Source organism: Salvelinus fontinalis, chromosome 17 (genome assembly GCF_029448725.1).
Source record: "Salvelinus fontinalis isolate EN_2023a chromosome 17, ASM2944872v1, whole genome shotgun sequence".
In the NCBI taxonomy this organism is placed as follows: domain Eukaryota; kingdom Metazoa; phylum Chordata; class Actinopteri; order Salmoniformes; family Salmonidae; genus Salvelinus; species Salvelinus fontinalis.
In genome coordinates, this window is record NC_074681.1 from 13,284,600 (window position 1) to 13,304,547 (window position 19,948).

Below are 19,948 nucleotides of genomic sequence, written 5' to 3' on the forward strand. Positions count from 1 at the left end.
AATCCCCCTTTCTAACACCAGTAACAACACGACAGGATACAAGATGTGACGGTGTCAAATTTGTGTCAGAATCCTCTATATGTGTTCGTAGCTCAGACAAAAATAATGATGAATGAAAAATATGGGCCTCCCTTTTCTCCCAAGACTTTAGGGGTTGTTTTTTGCGAAATCCTGAAGTATCCTTTTAAGACAACAAGAAAAGGTCCACTCTTTTCCAAATTAACTGCGAGTCCGAGAAAGCCTGCTTGTACTGTATGCATGGTCCTGGTCCCTGGTCATCAGCTTTGCATTTAATTAGATTTTCATTACATCTGAAGTGAACGCAAAGCCAAGTTTCCAAATAATGTAACAGACCGGTTCAGTGTCTCCCGGCCGGGGCCTGTTGGATCTGGATAGCTCTGTGTAAATGGAGAGGCTGACATTCAAACACAGCGGCAGGGAGCCACGGTGGACTTAGCAGCTCTGCTCCTCTGCCCTGCCTTGGCCACGGCCCCTGCTCCTCTCTCTCACTCCAACGTCTGACAGAGAATTGGCATCTCACATGGTCTAATGAAGTGTATGTCACAGTTAAATGCAGAACTGAGCAGACGTACGTTGTCTACTAAGAACAGCTGGGTGGTCAGCTTGAAGCAGGACCTACGGGCTGGAAGACCTTACTAGGCAATAATATTTGAATGAAAGTTATTAAGCAGGATCAATCAGATAACTCTCCCTTTGCTATTTCTTTCCATGACTATAGGTCTAAACAGAAGCTTAGCTCTCATCTTGCTCCATATCTGGACATGAAAGAAAAGTAACAGTGAGCCATTGCAAACAAGAAAAAATCTCACATTTATTTGATATCAAACAAGAGTTGAATTTTTATATCAGCTGACAATGGGCCCTTACAAAATAAATGAACTTAATCTAAACCGTGCTGAAAGTCGCACTACCCAACCTTTTTTATTTTAAAGATTTTCAATAATTCTGTTAATAAATTAATGTCAAAGGCAGAAATATGCTCGTAATATGCTTGAAATATCGCATTGACACAAATGTTTTTATTTTCTTTCAAGTAAAATAAATTACACAATGATCCAATTCACTCCAAATCTGTTCATGGCATGGTGTTAACAACAAATATTACTGCCAAAACTCTTAATTCCTGAAAGCAAAAAGCACTTCACAAGCAGAGATGTGAGTATTGTTTCTTATGAGATTTTCAAAAAAGTATATATATTTTATGTTCAAACATACTACAACGTGTCAAGTGAGAGGAAAAAAGACATTTGCACCGTTTGAGCAACCTGTTTTGAGGACAATCTCCTCAACATTGAAAGGTTGTATAATTGGTTGCCACAACATTTGTATTCTTCTTTTTTTTTACACTGTGGTACAGCAAAATATATTTTATTTAGCTGTTACTCTGACAACAGTTAAATGTGCAATAGAGAAAATATAATGCCTGAGTCTGAATTAGTGGTTCTTCATTTGACATTCCTCAATGTGGAGTGAAATGACTCTAGGTTCTGGAGTGGAATGACTCAACAGATCCTTATTCTGGAAACCCCCCCAGGAAAACTTCACCAGTGTTCCTAAAGTTCTAAACCTGGAGTTTGAAACCATATTGTTTTTCTTCTTCAATATAATACAAATGCAAGCTGGACAGGGACAGCGCCAGACAGACTACTCTCTGACACATTGAGTGGTCTGTGCATTTCCTTCTCTGTAGTCCCACAGCAGAGCGGAGCAGGTCAAGTCCAAAGGACATTTGTATGTGACCGAGTGTATGTGTGAATAAGACATCCATCTTCTGCCTACCACCCACAAACATTTCACTTCCTGCTCTGATGGGTCATTGGGAGTGCAGAGGAGGACCAGGAGGAGGACCGGTGAGGGCTGGCAATAGTCTTGACATCAACCAAAGCCCACACACATACATATGTTCAAACCTGTGCAAAAACATCAGAGAGATGCTTCCTCTCCTTCCTCCATCCACCTGCTCAGAGGCTGGTAATGAGCTGCATCTGTCCATCCTGAGGGCCCTCTCCCTCAGGTTCACAGTCCTCAGCGCTGGGGGGCACAATGCACCCATCGCTGGTGCCCCGGTGTATGTGGTAGTAAGACAGGGGCTGGGGCCCATCGACCAGCTCAGGCATGCTCTTATGGTACAGGTCCTCCCCCTCACTCCTGGGGGAAGAGGACAGGTCATCGGCTTCATCGGGGGGGTAGGGTGAGGCCGAGGGGGAGTCTCTCAGGTTGGGCATGCTGGTGTACAGGGAGTCCCTGTTATTGTTGGGTGACTGGGAGTCCCCGTCCTCCATTGCCCCCACTGTCTTTGAGCCGTGGCCCCCATGCCCCTCAACAGCCCTCCTGGGGGCCTTGTGGGCGCTGTAGAGCAGGGAGTGAGTCCTCTGGGGCAGGAGGGGGGCCTCTAACGCCTCCTTGTGGTGGGGGTGCAGCAGCAACTCCAGGGTAGGGTGACCTCCTCCAATTACCCCGACAATACTACCTCTCTGGGGGGACGAAGCCTCAGCATGGTCCGCCACTATGGCATCATCCTCGCTGCCGCTTCCACCCCCACAATCCCTATCCCTGTCCCCAGTCACCCTGGTCTGGGGAGGGGCCCGGTTCCTGTCCCTCTCCCTGCTATCACGGTGGGTGTTGTGGCCCTTAGGGGGCCCGCGGGGCCTCAGGTTGTTGTGAACCAGCTCAGAGATGATCATCTTCTCGAAGGCAGCGTCGTCCAGGCTGAGGCCCCCCAGGTCCCCTGGGCCGCAGACCACACCCCCGACCACACCCCCACCCACAACGTCCTCATAGTCATCGTCATGGTCACGCAGGGAGTAGCAGTTGTTAAAGTTTCCGTTGAGGGGGAGGGTGTCCATGGCACTGATGTCCCTGCTGTGGGTCAGAGAGTGCTGCCCTGCAACGAGAGGTACGACACCTGGATTAGATACCACTGATCACTGTTAATAAATCAATATTGAATTACAAATCAATACAATACAGTTTGATACTGCTCAGGACACTTCACTGTTAAGTGTTTGCAGTAGTTGCTAACTCCATTTTTATGTTTAAATGTTCATATTTATACATAATATACAGTTCAAGAGGTTCAAATTTGAAATAATTTTCGATCATGTCTGTTTCCATTTTGCATCATCATGTCTGACATTATCATAGCCAATACTGAAGTTATCCTGAACAATATTCGACAAATGAGAAAGGAAAAAAAAGAAACATTACACATACAGCAACAACACACTGATAATGTAGCTAGCCAGGTAGCAACAACATAGCAAGATCAACATATCATAGCACAGGTTATGTGAGAAAAAAATACTGTGGGGGAGGTGGAGGTAGAAAAGAGACAATGAATAAAACATTCATTCCAGTCTTTAAAAAAAGAAAAAAGAAAGAAGGAGTAATGTGGAACACAGACGCAGGGCCACCTTGTTCACCCACTGGGGCCACACAAGCACAGCCCCCCCCCCCCCCCCCCCCCCCCCCACACACACACACAACCACGACACAGGCACGGTGCAATGACTCACTTTGCCACCACTCACATCAAGTGTGTCTGCTCAGGCTATCTGGCCTAAGAACTGCTGATATGCAACAAAACAAAAGTAAAACATTTGCTTTTTATTGCGGCATAAAAAACAGGAAAATCACTGAAATAAGACAAAAGAGGAAGGAGGCCTGGATTCAGTCGGCCCCGCTCAGATTTGGGTCCCCTTAAAAAGTTAACGTTTTAACTCGAATTTACAGATTCATCTGATTTAAAAAAAAAAAAAAACATTTGAGAAAGCTCTAGAGAAATAATCCTGAGAACAACTGAATCCAGGACTTGGCAGGTGGAGGGGTTTCAGCCGCAAGCAATCACAGCCTCTTACAGTCTAACATGGCAAGTACACTATCATATCATTACTCTCTCTCTCTGCTTAGAATGTGATTGAGGGATGATTTGATTTAACAGGTTTCTATCTATCTACTTCTCCCAGATGGGAAGGAAATACTTTGTACACAATAGATCACATTGATAACCTCTTGTGAAGCTCAAAGATTAGCTAGAAGAATGTCGGCAAAAGATGAAGAAGATGGGGAATAGGAGGATCAGTCTAAATGAGTAAGGGAAGAGGATGAAAAAAAGAGCCGTATTTTGGCAGTTAGTGACTGCCTCGCTTCAAGCTCCGCGAAAGGGGGGAGATTGAAGTTTTAGATTTCAGTTAAATGAGTCTGAATAGACCTGACTGTGAGATGGAGAAATAAAATTGGAGCTGGGCTGTGACACACACTGCCGTGGAGATAAGGACCGTCTCTTTCTCTCTTTGGTAGGGAGAAAAGAGTGTAAAAACAGACATCAAAGATTTTTTTAAAGAGTGAAAGGAGGGAACAGGGAGGGTGGGATGGGGGAGGAGTGTGAGGGCAAAGAAAGGGGGTTAGAAAAAAAGACAGAAATAGCGTGAAAACAGCCCCACTGCAGGATTTGCATTTGTTTATGCATGGGCAGTCATTTTAACGCAGACAGATATTGTCTACAGGGAGGGGGGTAAGTGATGTGAACAGAATTTAACTGGACACCGCCAGAGCCAGACATCTGCATTCTGGGAAAGATTCCAACGGAGATTCGCCCAAGACGTTCTCTTTACCGTTACTGCATCAAATTAACATCTGCACTGTATTACCTTTGTATTAATACACTTCAAAGAAGCCATGTTGATCCTTCAGGATGGGGAGGATCATCTATAACGACTACAGCAGAAGACAATAGAAATAAGCTAACATTTTCAACTTGAGCCTCTTCAATACTTGACACTTTTTTTATTTATTATTTATTTCACCTTTATTAAACCAGGTAGGCCAGTTGAGAACAAGTTCTCATTTACAACTGCGACCTGGCCAAGATAAAGCAAAGCAGTACGACAAAAACAACACAGAGTTACACATGGAATAAACAAACGTACAGTCAATAACACAATAGAAAAATCTGTATACAGTGTGTGCAAATGAAGTAAGGAGGTAAGGCAATAAATAGGCCATAGTGGCGAAGTAATTACAATGTAGCAATTAACACTGGCGTGATAGATGTGCAGATGAGGATGTGCAAGTAGAAATGCTGGTAGAAATGCTGGTGTGCAAAAGAGCAGAAAAACCTTCACCCAAATCCAGACAGCTGATGTTCTGATAGAGGTGCAAAATCTGGACCTCTACAAATCAGCCGGGCTAGACAATCTGGACCCTCTCTTCCTAAAATGATCTGCCGCTATTGTTGCAACCCCTATTACTAGCCTGTTCAACCTCTCTTTCGTATCGTCTGAGATTTCTAAAGATTGGAAAACCGCTGCGGTCATCCCCCTCTTCAAAAGGGGGAGACACTCTAGACCCAAACTGTTACACACCTATATCTATCCTACCCTGCCTTTCTAAGGTCTTCGAAAGCCAAGTTAACAAACAGATCACCGACCATTTCGAATCCCACCGTGCCTTCTTCGCTATGCAATCCAGTTTCCGAGCTGGTCACAGGTGCACCTCAGCCACGCTCAAGGTCCTAAGCGATATCATAACAGCCATCAATAAAAGACAGTACTGTGCAGCCGTCTTCATCGACCTGGCCAAGTCTTTCGACTCTGTCAATCACCGCATTCTTATCGGCAGACTTAACAGCCTTGGTTTCTCTAATGACTGCCTCGCCTGGTTCACTAACTACTTCTCAGATAGAGTTCAGTGTGTCAAATCGGAGGGCCTGTTGTCCGGACCTCTGGCAGTCTCTATGGGGGTGCCACAGGGTTCAATTCTCGGGCCGACTCTTTTCTCTGTATATATCAATGATGTCGCTCTTGCTGCTGGTGATTCTTTGATCCACCTCTACGCAGACGACACCATTCTGTAAACCTCTGGCCCTTCTTTGGACACTGTGTTAACTAACCTCCAGACGAGCTTCAATGCCATAAAACACTTCTTCCGTGGCCTCCAACTGCTCTTAAATGCTAGTAAAACTAAATGCATGCTCTTCAACCGATTGCCGCCCGCCTAGCATCACTACTCTGGACGGTTCTGACTTAGAATATGTGGACAACTATAAATACCTAGGTGTCTGGCTAGACTGTAAACTCTCCTTCCAGACTCATATTAAGCATCTCCAATCCAAAATTAAATCTAGAATCGGCTTCCTATTTCGCAACAAAGCCTCTTCCACTCATGCTGCCAAACATACCCTTGTAAAACTGACTATCCTACCGATCCTTGACTTCAGCGATGTAATTTTCAAAAAAGGCTCCAACTACTCAGCAAATTGGATGCAGTCTATCACAGTGCCATCCGTTTTGTCACCAAAGCCCCATATACTACCCACCACTGCGACCTGTATGCTCTCGTTGGCTGGCCCTCGCTACATAATCGTCGCCAATCCCACTGGCTCCAGGTCATCTATAAGTCTTTGCTAGGTAAAGCTCCGCCTTATCTCAGCTCACTGGTCACCATAGCAACACCCACCCGTAGCACGTGCTCCAGCAGGTATATTTCACTGGTCATACCCAAAGCCAACACCTACTTTGGCCGCCTTTCCTTCCAGTTCCCTGCTGCCAATGACTGGAACGAATAGCAAAAATCACTGAAGTTGGAGACATATCTCCCTCTCTAACTTTAAGCGTCAGCTGTCAGAGCAGCTTACCGATCGCTGGGTGATTCATCATTATATACCTAGGCCAGGGACTTCACGATACGATATTATCACGATACGATATATATTGCGATTCTATATGTATTGCAATTTCATACTGCGATTTCATTGCGAATCGATATTCCAAACATATTCCTCCCCATATGTCTGCTGCAGAGGGACAAGAGAGAGCCATGAGAAAACACATTCTGATCAGTTCTGCTGCAGGTACAGCCAAGTAGCACAAAAATAATACTGCGATATCGTCAAAAATAATATCATAATACATTTCCCCCCCATCACCACATATAATACTACTTGACATCTGTATGTTAGGAAGTTACACCCAAACCAGTCAAAATCTATTTAGGTAAATTCCTAAGTGTTTCATGTCTTTCAACTGTTAGTCATTAATAATGTTTGAGTGCTTTCATTTTCTTTAACTGTGAGTCATTAATGATAGTATCTGTAGTGTTTGAGGATGCAGGTATGTGGACTATTTCCCTTATGATTGTCTGTGTCTTTCATGTATTTCCATGATTCATCTGCCTGTAGAGAGGACTGGCTGATGATGTGCTTTGGCATGTCATGGGATGATCACACTGACGCATACAATAACCTGTTAATTAGACTCCGTCACTGTTCATTTATTACCACCGCTCAACTAGAATAAGTTATCTTATACTGTAATTACCTATGATGACTCTGCATTTTAATGTCTCAAAAGCATTGTTTGCTTGTACGTGGCGTGGGGGTATTTGTAGATTCTAGATACATTTGTGGTGTTTTGATAATGGTCATTGGTATATTGATTGTAATGAAATAGCAGCGATATCATGAAATGTCTGATTTCTGTGACAATCTGTTCATGTTAGGTTCCGAACTCTTTCCAACCTCCAGAAAAAAAGGCAGATGATTTGCCTTAAGTGTTCTCAGTGTGAAGCGAGCGAAATTGGAGACCTGCCAAATCCGAGCGAACAACTACAGTTTCTGTATGTTCTCCTGTATCCTTCTCTTCCCTTCTCCCCCCCTTCCCTCCCTCCACACATTCATCCTGGCGCTGCTTCCTTTCCTTCCATCCTCTCCTCTTTCATCATCAAATGCCTCTGCATATCTGAGGGGTATAATTCTGCCTGCACTGCGTCTTGTACTCCTGTGTTTTTTATTCCTCTATTCGGCTTCCTCCTCTAGTCTGATTACAGAGCGTATCTGGTTCACGCTACAGAGACACTGACAAAATTAAAATCAAACTGGGATCCGGGTTTGTAGTCAAGACTTTTTTTTTTATAATGCCATTGAACCTGCTGTAAATGTAGCATCAACAGGTGTAGGAGGAGAATGGTAAATAATAAGATATAATATATAAACGGAATAAATGACTGTTGGAGTAGTCTTGATAAGATAGCACTGACCTTTCTCAACCGCCTCTGGTTGGGTGTTACAAAGCACAGCTTGTATACTAGATAACAATGAAATAAAGATCCGTGGTAATGAGAGGAGAGAGGAGAGAAAGGGCAACCCTACAATCGACAGCAAGACTTCTCAACACATGCTGTGTAGGGGCCACAACCCCACAAACAACTGCTATTACAATTCGTTTCAAACACACACTAAAACAAAACAAAGTATGTCCACAAGGCACCCTATTCCCTACATAGTGCACTCATTTTGACTAGAGTCAAACTTATCAAGGTAACACAACATATAGGGAATATGTTTCCATTCCAGACACAGAGGAAGACAGATCAACATAGGGAGAAAGGTTAGAGGTCACCATGCACCTGGTGGGTGAAATGCCGGAGGGGAGGGGGCGTTGCACACCACCGTCTCAGCCAGCAGGTTGTTATAGGGGTTGTTAGGGTCGTGGGCTCGGAGCAGAGGGTTAGTTAGGAGGTAGTTGCCAGTCATTCCTGTAAGAAGGAAGGAAAGAGTGAGGGAGGGAGGAAAGAAAGACAAGGCAGGATAGTGAGAAAGAGAGGAGAAAAGGGGAGAGAGGGTTAGTTAAGAGGTAGTTGTCAGTCAACCCTGTAAGAACGGCAGGAGAGAAAGGGAAACAGTGAGAGAGGGAGACAGTGAGAGAGAGAGAGAGAGAAAGTGACAGAGGGAGACAGTGAGTGACAGAGGGAGACAGTGAGTGACAGAGGGAGACAGAGTGAGAGTGAGAGACAGAGTGTGACAGAGGGAGACAGTGAGTGACAGAGGGAGACAGTGAGTGACAGAGGGAGACAGAGTGAGAGTGAGAGACAGAGTGTGACAGAGGGAGACAGTGAGTGACAGAGGGAGACAGTGAGTGACAGAGGGAGACAGTGAGTGACAGAGGGAGACAGAGTGAGAGTGAGAGAGACAGAGTGAGAGTGAGAGACAGAGTGAGAGTGAGAGACAGAGTGAGAGTGAGAGACAGAGTGAGAGCGGGAGAGAGGATGCGAGTGAGGGAGTAGAAACACTAGTATCTGATTATATTTTACTATATTAAAAAGACAAGGCAGGAGAGTAAATAAGGGAAGAGAAGATGAAGAGAAAGAGGCCAGAGGAAAAAGTACCATCAGTATAGGTTTGCAGCAGTGTGCTTCTTCAGTAAATACAACAGGCTGGGTAGTTGATGTTTAAATCATGTCTACACATCGTATTCTCCAGATTTCATTTCACAGAACAGCAAGCAATATTGTCCGCAACAAGTGAGTCGCTATAAACAAAGCCACATTCTGTACCACCAGAAAGTACCAAGCAAACATGTACTAACAACATTGTCAAGTACTTTCTCTGTTAAACAAATATTTGACTAATAAATAAATACTACTGTAGGGACTACATTCTAAAGTGGGAGTCAAAATATTCAGTATGATTACAGTAATGATAAGAGGCCATCTGCACTCTTTGAATATCTTTACTACTGAATAGTGTCTGTTCCAGGTGCCTAGGAATCAAAAGAAGTATACTGGAATAGATTATTTTCTGTTTTTATAAACATATATATTTTGCATTCAAGCCTCAGTTTTGGATTATTCCTTCTTTGTTTTGTTTTTCAGTGTGCGGGTCTCCATCTCTTCCGGTATGATTACAGTAGTCATATAAAACAAGTCATTGTAAGCAGCCACTTTACAGTCTAGAGTCAGTGGACTGTATAGACTATACAATCAAACTGATAATGTGGGGACTACACACCGGTATCTATTGACATCACTGTGCTCCCTCATAATGAAAGTGTACATAATGCATCTATAAGTATAATGTATAATAGCAATATCCAGTCATTGAGTCAGTGGTGATTAAGAGAGCTGAATGCTGACACTGATAATGGGGATAGAAGTTAAAATCTATTTTACAGTGCAAGTCTGAGCTGTATCATGTTAAATCTCTGTGACCTCTCCCTCACTCTCTTCCTCTGTCTCTCTTTCCCCTCTCTCTCTACCTCTCCTCCTTCTTATTCTCTGTCAGTCTCTCTCCATCTCCCCCCTCTGTCTGTTTGTCTTTCTCTCTCAAGTCTCTGTCTGTCTCTCTCAAGTCTCTGTCTGTCTCTCTCAAGTCTCTGTCTGTCTCTCTCTCGCGCTCTCTCTCTCGCGCTCTCTCTCTCTCTCTCGCGCTCTCTCTCTCTCTCGCGCTCTCTCTCTCTCTCTCTCTCTCGCGCTCTCTCTCTCTCTCGCGCTCTCTCTCTCTCTCTCGCGCTCTCTCTCTCTCTCTCGCGCTCTCTCTCTCTCTCTCGCGCTCTCTCTCTCTCTCTCGCGCTCTCTCTCTCTCTCTCGCGCTCTCTCTCTCTCTCTCGCGCTCTCTCTCTCTCTCTCGCGCTCTCTCTCTCTCTCTCTCGCGCTCTCTCTCTCTCTCTCGCGCTCTCTCTCTCTCTCGCGCTCTCTCTCTCTCGCGCTCTCTCTCTCGCGCTCTCTCTCTCGCGCTCTCTCTCTCGCGCTCTCTCTCTCGCGCTCTCTCTCTCGCGCGCTCTCTCTCTCGCGCTCTCTCTCTCGCGCTCTCTCTCTCTCGCGCTCTCTCTCTCGCGCTCTCTCTCTCGCGCGCTCTCTCTCTCGCGCTCTCTCTCTCGCGCGCTCTCTCTCTCTCGCGCTCTCTCTCTCGCGCTCTCTCTCTCGCGCTCTCTCTCTCTCGCTCTCTCTCTCTCTCGCTCTCTGTCTCATGGCTGAAAATCATCAGGAGACCAGGCCAGGGTGAGGATGAGTCAGTGCACAGCCAGCAAAGCCCCTGTAGCCAGCCAGTCAGGGTCGCCCAGAGTTGAACACACACACGACACCAGCTTCTCATCACTACCACTTGAAGCCAGACTAAGTAGCTATGTAACACTTCTCTCATCCAACAAGTAGCAGCTGTGCAGATCGACCACCAAAAGACACATTGATGTGAACTTTGAGTCGTCGTAAAACATTTTTTTAGCGTGTATTTGTTAACTTGCTGCTGAATAACATGTATTTTATTTGTTGTTTGTGGTTTTTTGTAATAAGGACAGACACTAGCAATATTGAGTAAACATTTATCATTTTACCAAAAAGCTGCCTCCTTGAATGAAGAGCATCATCATTGACTTGTTAAATAAAAGGTTAAATAGATAAAAATAAAATCTGCATCTGCCATATTTATTCAGGCACTTGTTGTCTATTCAAGGGCCCATAACAGAGAGAACATAACATGTGTAGATAGAGACAGAGGGGCCATAGTCTTACCCTGGTGGTTGAGGGTGGAGGTGCTGTTGATGTCTCCGGAGATGAAGGAGGATTCTGACTGCTTCCTCACTGTGTCGTTCCACATCCTCCTGATACGACTCTGTCGGAGGTAAACAACAACACACATATTAGAATAACCTTAAACACGGATGTCACTTCCCTTTACATGCTATCATGCAACAGAAAAAGACCACAAGAAAAATGCTCTGTGAAGGCAGCAAGCAAACACAATGGATTACAAGAACTACCTCCAAAACAAAATGGATGCATGCCAAATGACACCCTATTCCCTATATAGTACACTACTTTTGACCAGGGCCCATAGAACTCTGGTCAAAAGTAGTACACAAAATAGGGAATAGGGTGCCATTTCGGACGCAACATCAATATTCAACGCTGGTATCCTTCCCTGTTCCCTCTACATGCTAGCATGCAGCAGGAGAACAAGGCGTAGGCTCTCCCTTTCACCCTCAGTGGAAAGAGAGAAGGCAATTTCACACAAGAGGATCAGAACGACCACCTTTAACTCAATAGTGACTCTTCCCTCTATGTGTTAGCATGCAACAGGAGAGAAAGACCACAACTGGCCTTTCCCTCCTATGCCGCAAAACAATTTCTCTCTGGGCAAATACAGTTACTGAAGTGTACTACAGTACTGCTCTCAATGAAAAAGGGTTGAGAGAAGGTATATTCAAGTGTTCATGCTGGTCCTTGGCGTGCTAGCATGCAACAGGAGAAAGACTAGAAAAAGAAACCTTGTTTCCCTCTCCATAGAAAGAAAGGATAGAAAAAAAGGTATATATAATCCAACTTCCCGCTGCTGTACCGTACCTAGTATGTACTGTACCTGTGTGGCGGAGGAGTAGCGTGCGGTGGATCGAGATGTGGCTGTCTTGGCCGAGCTATGGGACCCTTCAGAAGGCAGACCTCCGCAGCACTGGGCATGACGGAAGCATTTGCTGTACTCTTTACGGACCTGCAGCGGGCACAAGATCAGGGCAGAGCGACAGAGACACAGTGAGCTCAGAGACACCACAACAGTGACAGTCTACTCCAGAGAGAGATAGAGAGGAAAGCTTTCCTACAAAGCCACAAAATCCATATCTTTATCAAATGCCACCAAGCCGACAGCAGCAGTTGAAATGGCGTGTCTCTGGAGATAGGCCTATCGTGTCCGCCATGATGACACATTCAAATCTCATACAGAGGGGGATTTTTCAGGGGGGCAAATATGACATAGAAGCGTTACTAATATCAGAGATAGTCTTAAATGTCAAGAGACAGCAGACATTGAAATGAAAAGCATATATTTTGCCTTGGACTTAAGTACACATAGATACATTCAGTTATCTTATTTCTTTGGGAAACTAGTCATTAAAAAGGTTATTTCCCACGTCTGGTAAGGAAAGCTTGTCTTATATTCAAACTTTGACGTTCAAAATGCAGTGCTTATTAGAGTCTGCAGCATTATCTTTATATAGGCCATATGTATTAAATCCTTACCTTCTTCTGGAGGAGGCAGTGGAAGATCAAGATGAACATCCCTTGCAGAGTGTTGAAGATGGTGAAGAGGTACGCCATGACAACAGAGGACTCGTTGAGGAAGAACAGACCAAAGGACCAGGTCAGGCCCAGGAGAAAGAGCAGGGCGAAAGCTCCAAGCACCCAGGATCTGAAACACACAAACAATATTGATCACAATCATTAATAGTAACTGAAGCAACTGCCTTGATTTCATCTTTCATTCATTTGAAGTGGCTCTCTGTTCGGTTCCTAAGGATTTGTTCTGTGGGGAGAGAAGGAGGCCGTGTTAGTATTCCTCCTTCTGGACACGTTTATATACTGAACAAAAATATAAACGCAACATGCAACAATTTCAAACATTTTACTGAGTTACAGTTCACATAAGGAAATCAGTCAATTTAAATAAATAAATTAGGCCCTAATCTATTGATTTCACATGAATGGGAATACAGATATGCATCTGTTGGTCACAGATAAAAAATAAAAAATCTTTAAGTAGGGGCGTGGATCAGAAAACCGACCACTATTTGCTTTATGCAGCGCGACACATCTCCTTCGCATAGAGTCAGGTAGTTGATTTTGGCCTGTGGAATGTTGTCCCACTCCTCTTCAATGGCTGTGTGAAGTTGCTGTATATTGGTGGGAACTGGAACAGGCTATTGTACACGTCGATCCAGAGTATCCCAAACATGCTCAATATGTGACATGTCTGTTGAGTATGCAGGCCATTGAAGAACTGGGACATTTTCAGCTTCCAGGAATTGTGTACAGATCCTTGTGATATCACATAATTCCTTGACAGATAGATTAACAGAAAGGCAATTCACGTATGGCCTGTTTTTCTATTCCCTGAGTTTACTAAGCTATAACAAGCTATAAGCTAACTGTTGTTATATACATTTCTATTCCCTGAGTTTACTAAGCTATAACAAGCTATAAGCTAACTGTTGTTATATACATTATCATGCTGAAACATGATGTGATGAAGGCTGATGATTGACACCACAATGGGCCTCAGGATCTTGTCACGGTATTTCTGTGCATTCAAATTGCCATCGATAAAATGCAATTGTGCTCCTTGTCTGCAGCTTATACCTGCCCATACCATAACTCCACCATGGGGCACTCTGTTCACAACATTGACATCAGCAAACCGCTCGCCCACACGTCGCTATATACATGTGGTCTGCGGTTGTGAGGCTGGGTGGATGTACTGCCCAATTCTCTAAATGGATGTTGGAGGCGGCTTCTGGTAGCGGCCTCCAAATTAACATTCAATTCTCTGGCAACAGTTCTGGTGGATATTCCTGCAGTCAGCATGCCAATTGCACACTTCCTCAACACTTGAGACATCTGTAGAATTGTGTTGTGTGACAAAAAGGCACATTTTCGAGTTGGCTTTTATTGTCCCCAGCACAAGGTGCACCTGTTTAATGATCATGCTGTTTAATCATCTTCTTGATATGCCACACCTGTCAGGTGGATGGATTATCTTGGCAAAGGAGAAATGCTCACTAACAGGGATGTAAACAAATTTGTGCACAACATTTGAGAGAAATAAGCTTTTTCTGCGTATGGAACATTTCTGGGATCTTTTATTTCAGCTCATGAAACCAACACTTTACATGTTGCGTTCATATTTTTGTTCAGCGTACATAGAGTACAACCCATAAATGCTGATAGGTAGATTTGGAATGAACCGAGGTCCTCTGACACAGTCTAACTATGTTTCCCTGTTTCTTCTCAGGGTTGGTTGGCTAAACAGAAACAGCAAACACAGCATGTTTCTCACATGAGGTTCCAGGAAAGCCCAAAGAGAATCAGATAGCCAACGGTAAGTTCCAATGGCGACGGCTGGCAAAGGGAGCCATCGATACACAGCAGAAAAGGACTGAGCTACCATGGAAGAGAGAAAAAGAGAGAAAAAGGAGACTAGTGAAAACCAGACACCACGTCTTTGACTTTCAGAGAGACAAAAGACAATACAAACCCGAAATAGAGAGAGATGCTACAGATTAGTTGCGCTTTTGTGTCACTGTATACATTGTTCATTATTTGATGGTATTTTGGGCGTGGGTATGCTGGCTCTTTATGCTTTTCAAAAGTCAACTGACTTATTATTTCAAAGTGGAAAGTTACAAATCTAACTTTGCAGGAGTAAATAATTGGCCGATTAGAGTTGGACTCCAATTAATGACAGTTTAATGAGTTTTGCATCCTTTGAATGATTTGTTTGAATGAGCCTGCTATCTTTGAAAGCAGACCCTCTTTAAACTACATTCTTAACCAGGACAGCTTGATAGAGGTCAATTCAATGATTTCTCTGCTTTTAAAAGCTTAGACTCTTCTTTTATCCAATTCCCTGGAATGACAGGCTGTTTGAATAAAGATGTGAGTACAACTCCAGTTCAGTTCCTCCACCCCACCCATTAATCTAAGAGCCACATGTTTAAGCCAGTGTTCCAGGGGAACCTGTAAACGACCACAGGAGCAACTGATACAAGAGTTCAGGGATGCAGTTATGAAGAAATGAAAGAGGCAATGTAACCCCCGCATAGCGCAGACACTGCCCTCATAAACACTAGCCCCCAAAAATAACACCTGAGGATAGAAATAAAATCTGAAAGGAAAATATTTGTCCACTCCAGTTATGGGTTATTGAGATGTAATTCTAAGGTCAAATACACCAAATAAACCATTCAATATCCCACAAGCAAGGCCATGGCTGGGAACAGGACAGCACGTAACACATTGGTTTCTCACTTAAAACTGAGCTGACACAAAACCAGTAGTATCAGCCTTCACATCATCTCCAGAGTGACCTCAGAACCCCCTCTCACCTGATACCGCCCAGCCGGGTCGAGTCGGGTTTCATAGAAGTGGAGTGCTTCACCATCTTGTACATGGTCACCACCAGGAAGATGAGATTGAGCTGTCAAAACAGAGGCACAGCGAGGTTAACACACCACACTGGAGCACGGCATTCATTTCCTGGTATGAGCAGCAATGCACGTCGTCCACATTTCATGGTAACTTAGACCAAACCAGGGTGGTTCGTACACAAATAGGCAAATAAATGTAACTTCTTTATGATAGGGGGCAGCATTTTCACTTTGGATGAATTGCATGCCCATAGTGAACTGCCTCCTCCTCTGTCCCAGATGCTAATATATGCATATTATTATTACTATTGGATATAAAACACTCTGAAGTTTCTAAAACTGTTTGAATGATGTCTGTGAGTATAACAGAACTCATATGGCAGGCAAAAACCGGAGAAAAAATCCAAACAGGAAGTGAGAATTCTGAGACTGGTCAATGTTCAACTCATCGCCGATTACATTTCCTGTAAGATATGGATCTGTTTGTACTTCCTACGCCTTCCACTAGATGTCAACAGTCTGTAGAACGTGGAATGAAGCCTCTAGTGTGATGTGGGGCCGGATGGGAGGTGTTTCAGTCATTGGTCTGGCAGAATGCCAGTTCCTGGTCACGCGCGTTCCTCATGATATCGCCTTACGTTCCATAACTTCTACAGACATGAAGGAATGCTCCGGTTGGAACGTTATTGGATTTATATGATAACAACATCCTGAAGATTGATTCTCTACTTAGTTTGACCAGTTTATTCGACCTGTTATATAACTTTTTGAAGTTTTCGTCTGAGTTTGCCTGCATCTGCGCGAGCGTTTGGACATGTGCACTAAACATGCTAGCAAAAGTAGCTACTTGGACATAAGTAATGGACATTATCGAACAAAACAACGATTTATTGTGGAACTAGGATTCCTGGGAGTGCATTCTGATGAAGATGATCAAAGGGAATATTTATGATGTAATTTTGTATTTCTGTTCGACTCCAACATGGCGGAGAAATGCTGTTTTTATCTGAGCGCCGTCTCAGATTATTGCATGGTGTGCTTTTTATGTAAAGTCTTTTTGAAATCTGACACAGCGGTTGCATTAAGAACAAGTGTATCTTTAATTCTATGTAAAACATGTATCTTTCATTAAAGTTTATGATGAGTATTTATGTTATTTGACGTGGCTCTGCAATTTCTCCGGATATTTTGGAGGCATTTCTGAACATGGCGCCAATGTAAACCGAGATTTGTGGATATAAATATGCACATTATCGAACAAAACATAAATGTATTGTGTAACATGATGTCCTATGAGTGTCGTCTGATGAAGATCATCAAAGGTTAGTGATTCATTTTATCTCTATTTCTGCTTTTTGTGACTACTATCTTTTGCTGGGAAAATGGCTGTGTTTTTCTGTAGCTATGTACTGAGCTAACATAATTGTTTGGTGTGCTTTCCCCGTAAATCCTTTTTGAAATCAGACATGTTGGCTGGATTCACAACATGTGTAGCTTTAATTTGGTGTCTTTCATGTGTGATTTCATGAAAGATTGATTTTTATAGTAATATATTTGAATTTGGCGCGCTACATTTTTTCTGACTTTTGGCCAAGTGGGACGCTACCGTCCCACATATCCCAGAGAAGTTAACAAGCAGCATGTCGCCTACATGTTTAGTGAATCACTGAGATCATAAAATAATAACACATCAACATTATTGTGTTATACCAAGAGGGATATGAAACTTTCAATCTTTAAAACAGACTCCCAAAAGTGAGAATAGAGAGGTTGTAGCTTAGCTTTGGTCTCCAGCTCCACTAACACTGGCCATGATAAAGTGCCTCGAATGCCCCTTCCCACTCCTATGGCTGACGTAACGCACAACACCTCAGGCCTTGGCCAAGCAGACTGGTGCCAAACACGTGTTATTACTCATCACAGCACGGGAATGTTAATCTAATACAGCCTAAACAGAACAGAGAACGAGAGAGAGAGACCAGAACGCCATATTTTAGAAACAAAGGTCTGGAGCCAGGAAAAACAGCTCCATATTCTAAGCTATACATTCAGAAAGGTTTCCATGACTTCAGGATGTTTGTCTGTAAGCACAGGGAGGCCCACAGCCACCAGGGGAAGGGAGGGGATATGGGACATTAAAACCTCACTGAAAACAATTGCTCAGTAAATATTCTATCTTTTTATACTTCTATATATTTAGCATTTTCAGTTATTACAACATTCTCTATGAAAGAAAATGTTCAATGAAAGAAAATAAATGACAAAAACTGCCTGGGTTGGAAGGAACACAAAGCAATTCTGATCTAGCAGAGATACTGTCCCAAGATGATCAAATACAATATACTTGTGGGCTGAATTTTATGAAAGCTGTTCAGTCTATAATCTCACTCTAAAACATGAATACACCAGACCAATATAGAGCCGTAGCTATATACATCCTTTTCAAATAGAAACCAATAACGTGGGTGAAAGAGGGAGAGGGCAGAGTTAGAGAGAGGGATAGAGGGAGAGACAGAGAGAGGGATAGAGGTAGAGAGAGAGGGATAGAGACAGAGAGAGCGAGAGAGGGCAGAGACAGAGAGAGGGATAGAGGGCGAGACAGAGAGAGGGATAGAGGGCGAGACAGAGAGAGGGATAGAGGGAGAGACAGAGAGAGTGATAGAGGGAGAGAGGGATAGAGGTAGAGAGAGAGGGATAGAGGCAGAGAGAGCGAGAGAGAGGGCAGAGAAAGAGAGAGGGATAGAGGGTGAGACAGAGAGAGGGAGAGAGGGATAGAGGGAGAGACAGAGAGAGTGATAGAGGGAGAGGGAGAGAGAGAGAGGGATAGAGGTAGAGAGAGAGGGATAGAGGCAGAGAGAGCGAGAGAGAGGGCAGAGACAGAGAGAGGGATAGAGGGAGAGACAGAGAGAGGGATAGAGGGTGAGACAGAGGGATAGAGGGTGAGACAGAAAGAGGGAGCGACAGAGAGAGGGAGAGAGAGGGATAGAGGGCAGAAACAGATAGAGGCATAGAGGGAGGGAGAGAGAGAGAGGGATAGAGGGAGAGACAGAGAGGGATAGAGGGAGAGAGAGCGAGAGAGAGGGCAGAGTCAGAGAAAGGGATAGAGGGAGAGACAGAGAGAGGGATAGAGGGTGAGACAGAGGGATAGAGGGTGAGACAGAAAGAGGGAGCGACAGAGAGAGGGAGAGAGAGGGATAGAGGGCAGAAACAGATAGAGGGAGAGAGAGAGAGGGATAGAGGGAGAGACAGAGAGGGATAGAGGTAGAGAGAGAGAGGGATAGAGGGAGAGAGAGCGAGAGAGAGGGCAGAGACAGAGAAAGGGATAGAGGGAGAGACAGAGAGAGGGATAGAGGGTGAGATAGAGGGATAGAGGTAGAGACAGAGAGAGGGATAGAGGTAGAGTCAGAGAGAGGCATAGAGGGAGAGAGAGAGAGGGATAGAGGGAGAGACAGAGATAGGGATAGAGGGAGAGACAGAGAGAGGGATAGAGGTAGAGACAGAGAGGGAGAGACAGAGAGAGGGATAGAGGGAGAGACAGAGAGAGGGCAGAGACAGAGAAATGGATAGAGGGAGAGACAGAGAGAGGGATAGAGGGAGAGACAGAGAGAGGGATAGAGGTAGAGACAGAGATAGGGATAGAGGTAGAGACAGAGATAGGGATAGAGGGAGAGACAGAGAGAGGGATAGAGGTAGAGACAGAGAGAGGGATAGAGGGAGAGACGGAGAGAGGGATAGAGGTAGAGACAGAGGGAGGGATAGAGGGAGAGACAGAGAGAGGCATAGAGGGAGAGACAGAGAGAGGGATAGAGGTAGAGACAGAGAGAGGGATAGAGGTAGAGACAGAGAGAGGGATAGAGGGAGAGATGGAGAGAGGGATAGAGGTAGAGACAGAGGGAGGGATAGAGGGAGAGACAGAGAGAGAGATAGAGACAGAGAGAGGGAGAGATGGAGAGAGATAGAGGTAGAGACAGAGAGAGGGATAGAGGTAGAGACAGAGAGAGGGATAGAGGGAGAGACAGAGAGAGGGATAGAGGGAGAGACAGAGAGAGGCATAGAGGGAGAGACAGAGAGAGGGATAGAGGTAGAGACAGAGAGATGGATAGAGGGAGAGATGGAGAGAGGGATAGAGGTAGAGACAGAGAGAGGGATAGAGGGAGAGACAGAGGGAGGGATAGAGGGAGAGACAGAGAGAGGGATAGAGGTAGAGACAGAGAGAGGGATAGAGGGAGAGACAGAGG

The 19,948-nt window shown here is 44.4% G+C and overlaps 1 protein-coding gene across 11 annotated transcripts in view; it reads right to left on the minus strand.

Moving 5' to 3' along the window:
- Positions 1-812: 812 nt before the first annotated feature.
- Positions 813-19,948, minus strand: part of LOC129813725 (adhesion G protein-coupled receptor L2-like) — a 138,227-nt gene continuing 119,091 nt past the window's right edge. For 3 of the 11 annotated variants that reach the window (XM_055866179.1, XM_055866178.1, XM_055866182.1), the window contains 6 exons: positions 15,669-15,760; positions 12,808-12,976; positions 12,152-12,280; positions 11,305-11,404; positions 8,425-8,553; positions 813-2,905 (listed from right to left, as the gene is read on the minus strand). In XM_055866179.1, the coding sequence (XP_055722154.1) occupies positions 1,983-2,905; positions 8,425-8,553; positions 11,305-11,404; positions 12,152-12,280; positions 12,808-12,976; positions 15,669-15,760 (1,542 nt within the window). In that variant the 3' untranslated portion in view covers positions 813-1,982. Of the gene's footprint in view, positions 2,906-3,536; positions 3,591-8,424; positions 8,554-11,304; positions 11,405-12,135; positions 12,281-12,807; positions 12,977-15,668; positions 15,761-19,948 lie in introns of those variants that run through there. The other 8 variants (XM_055866181.1, XM_055866180.1, XM_055866186.1 and 5 more) reach the window with 7 other exon arrangements.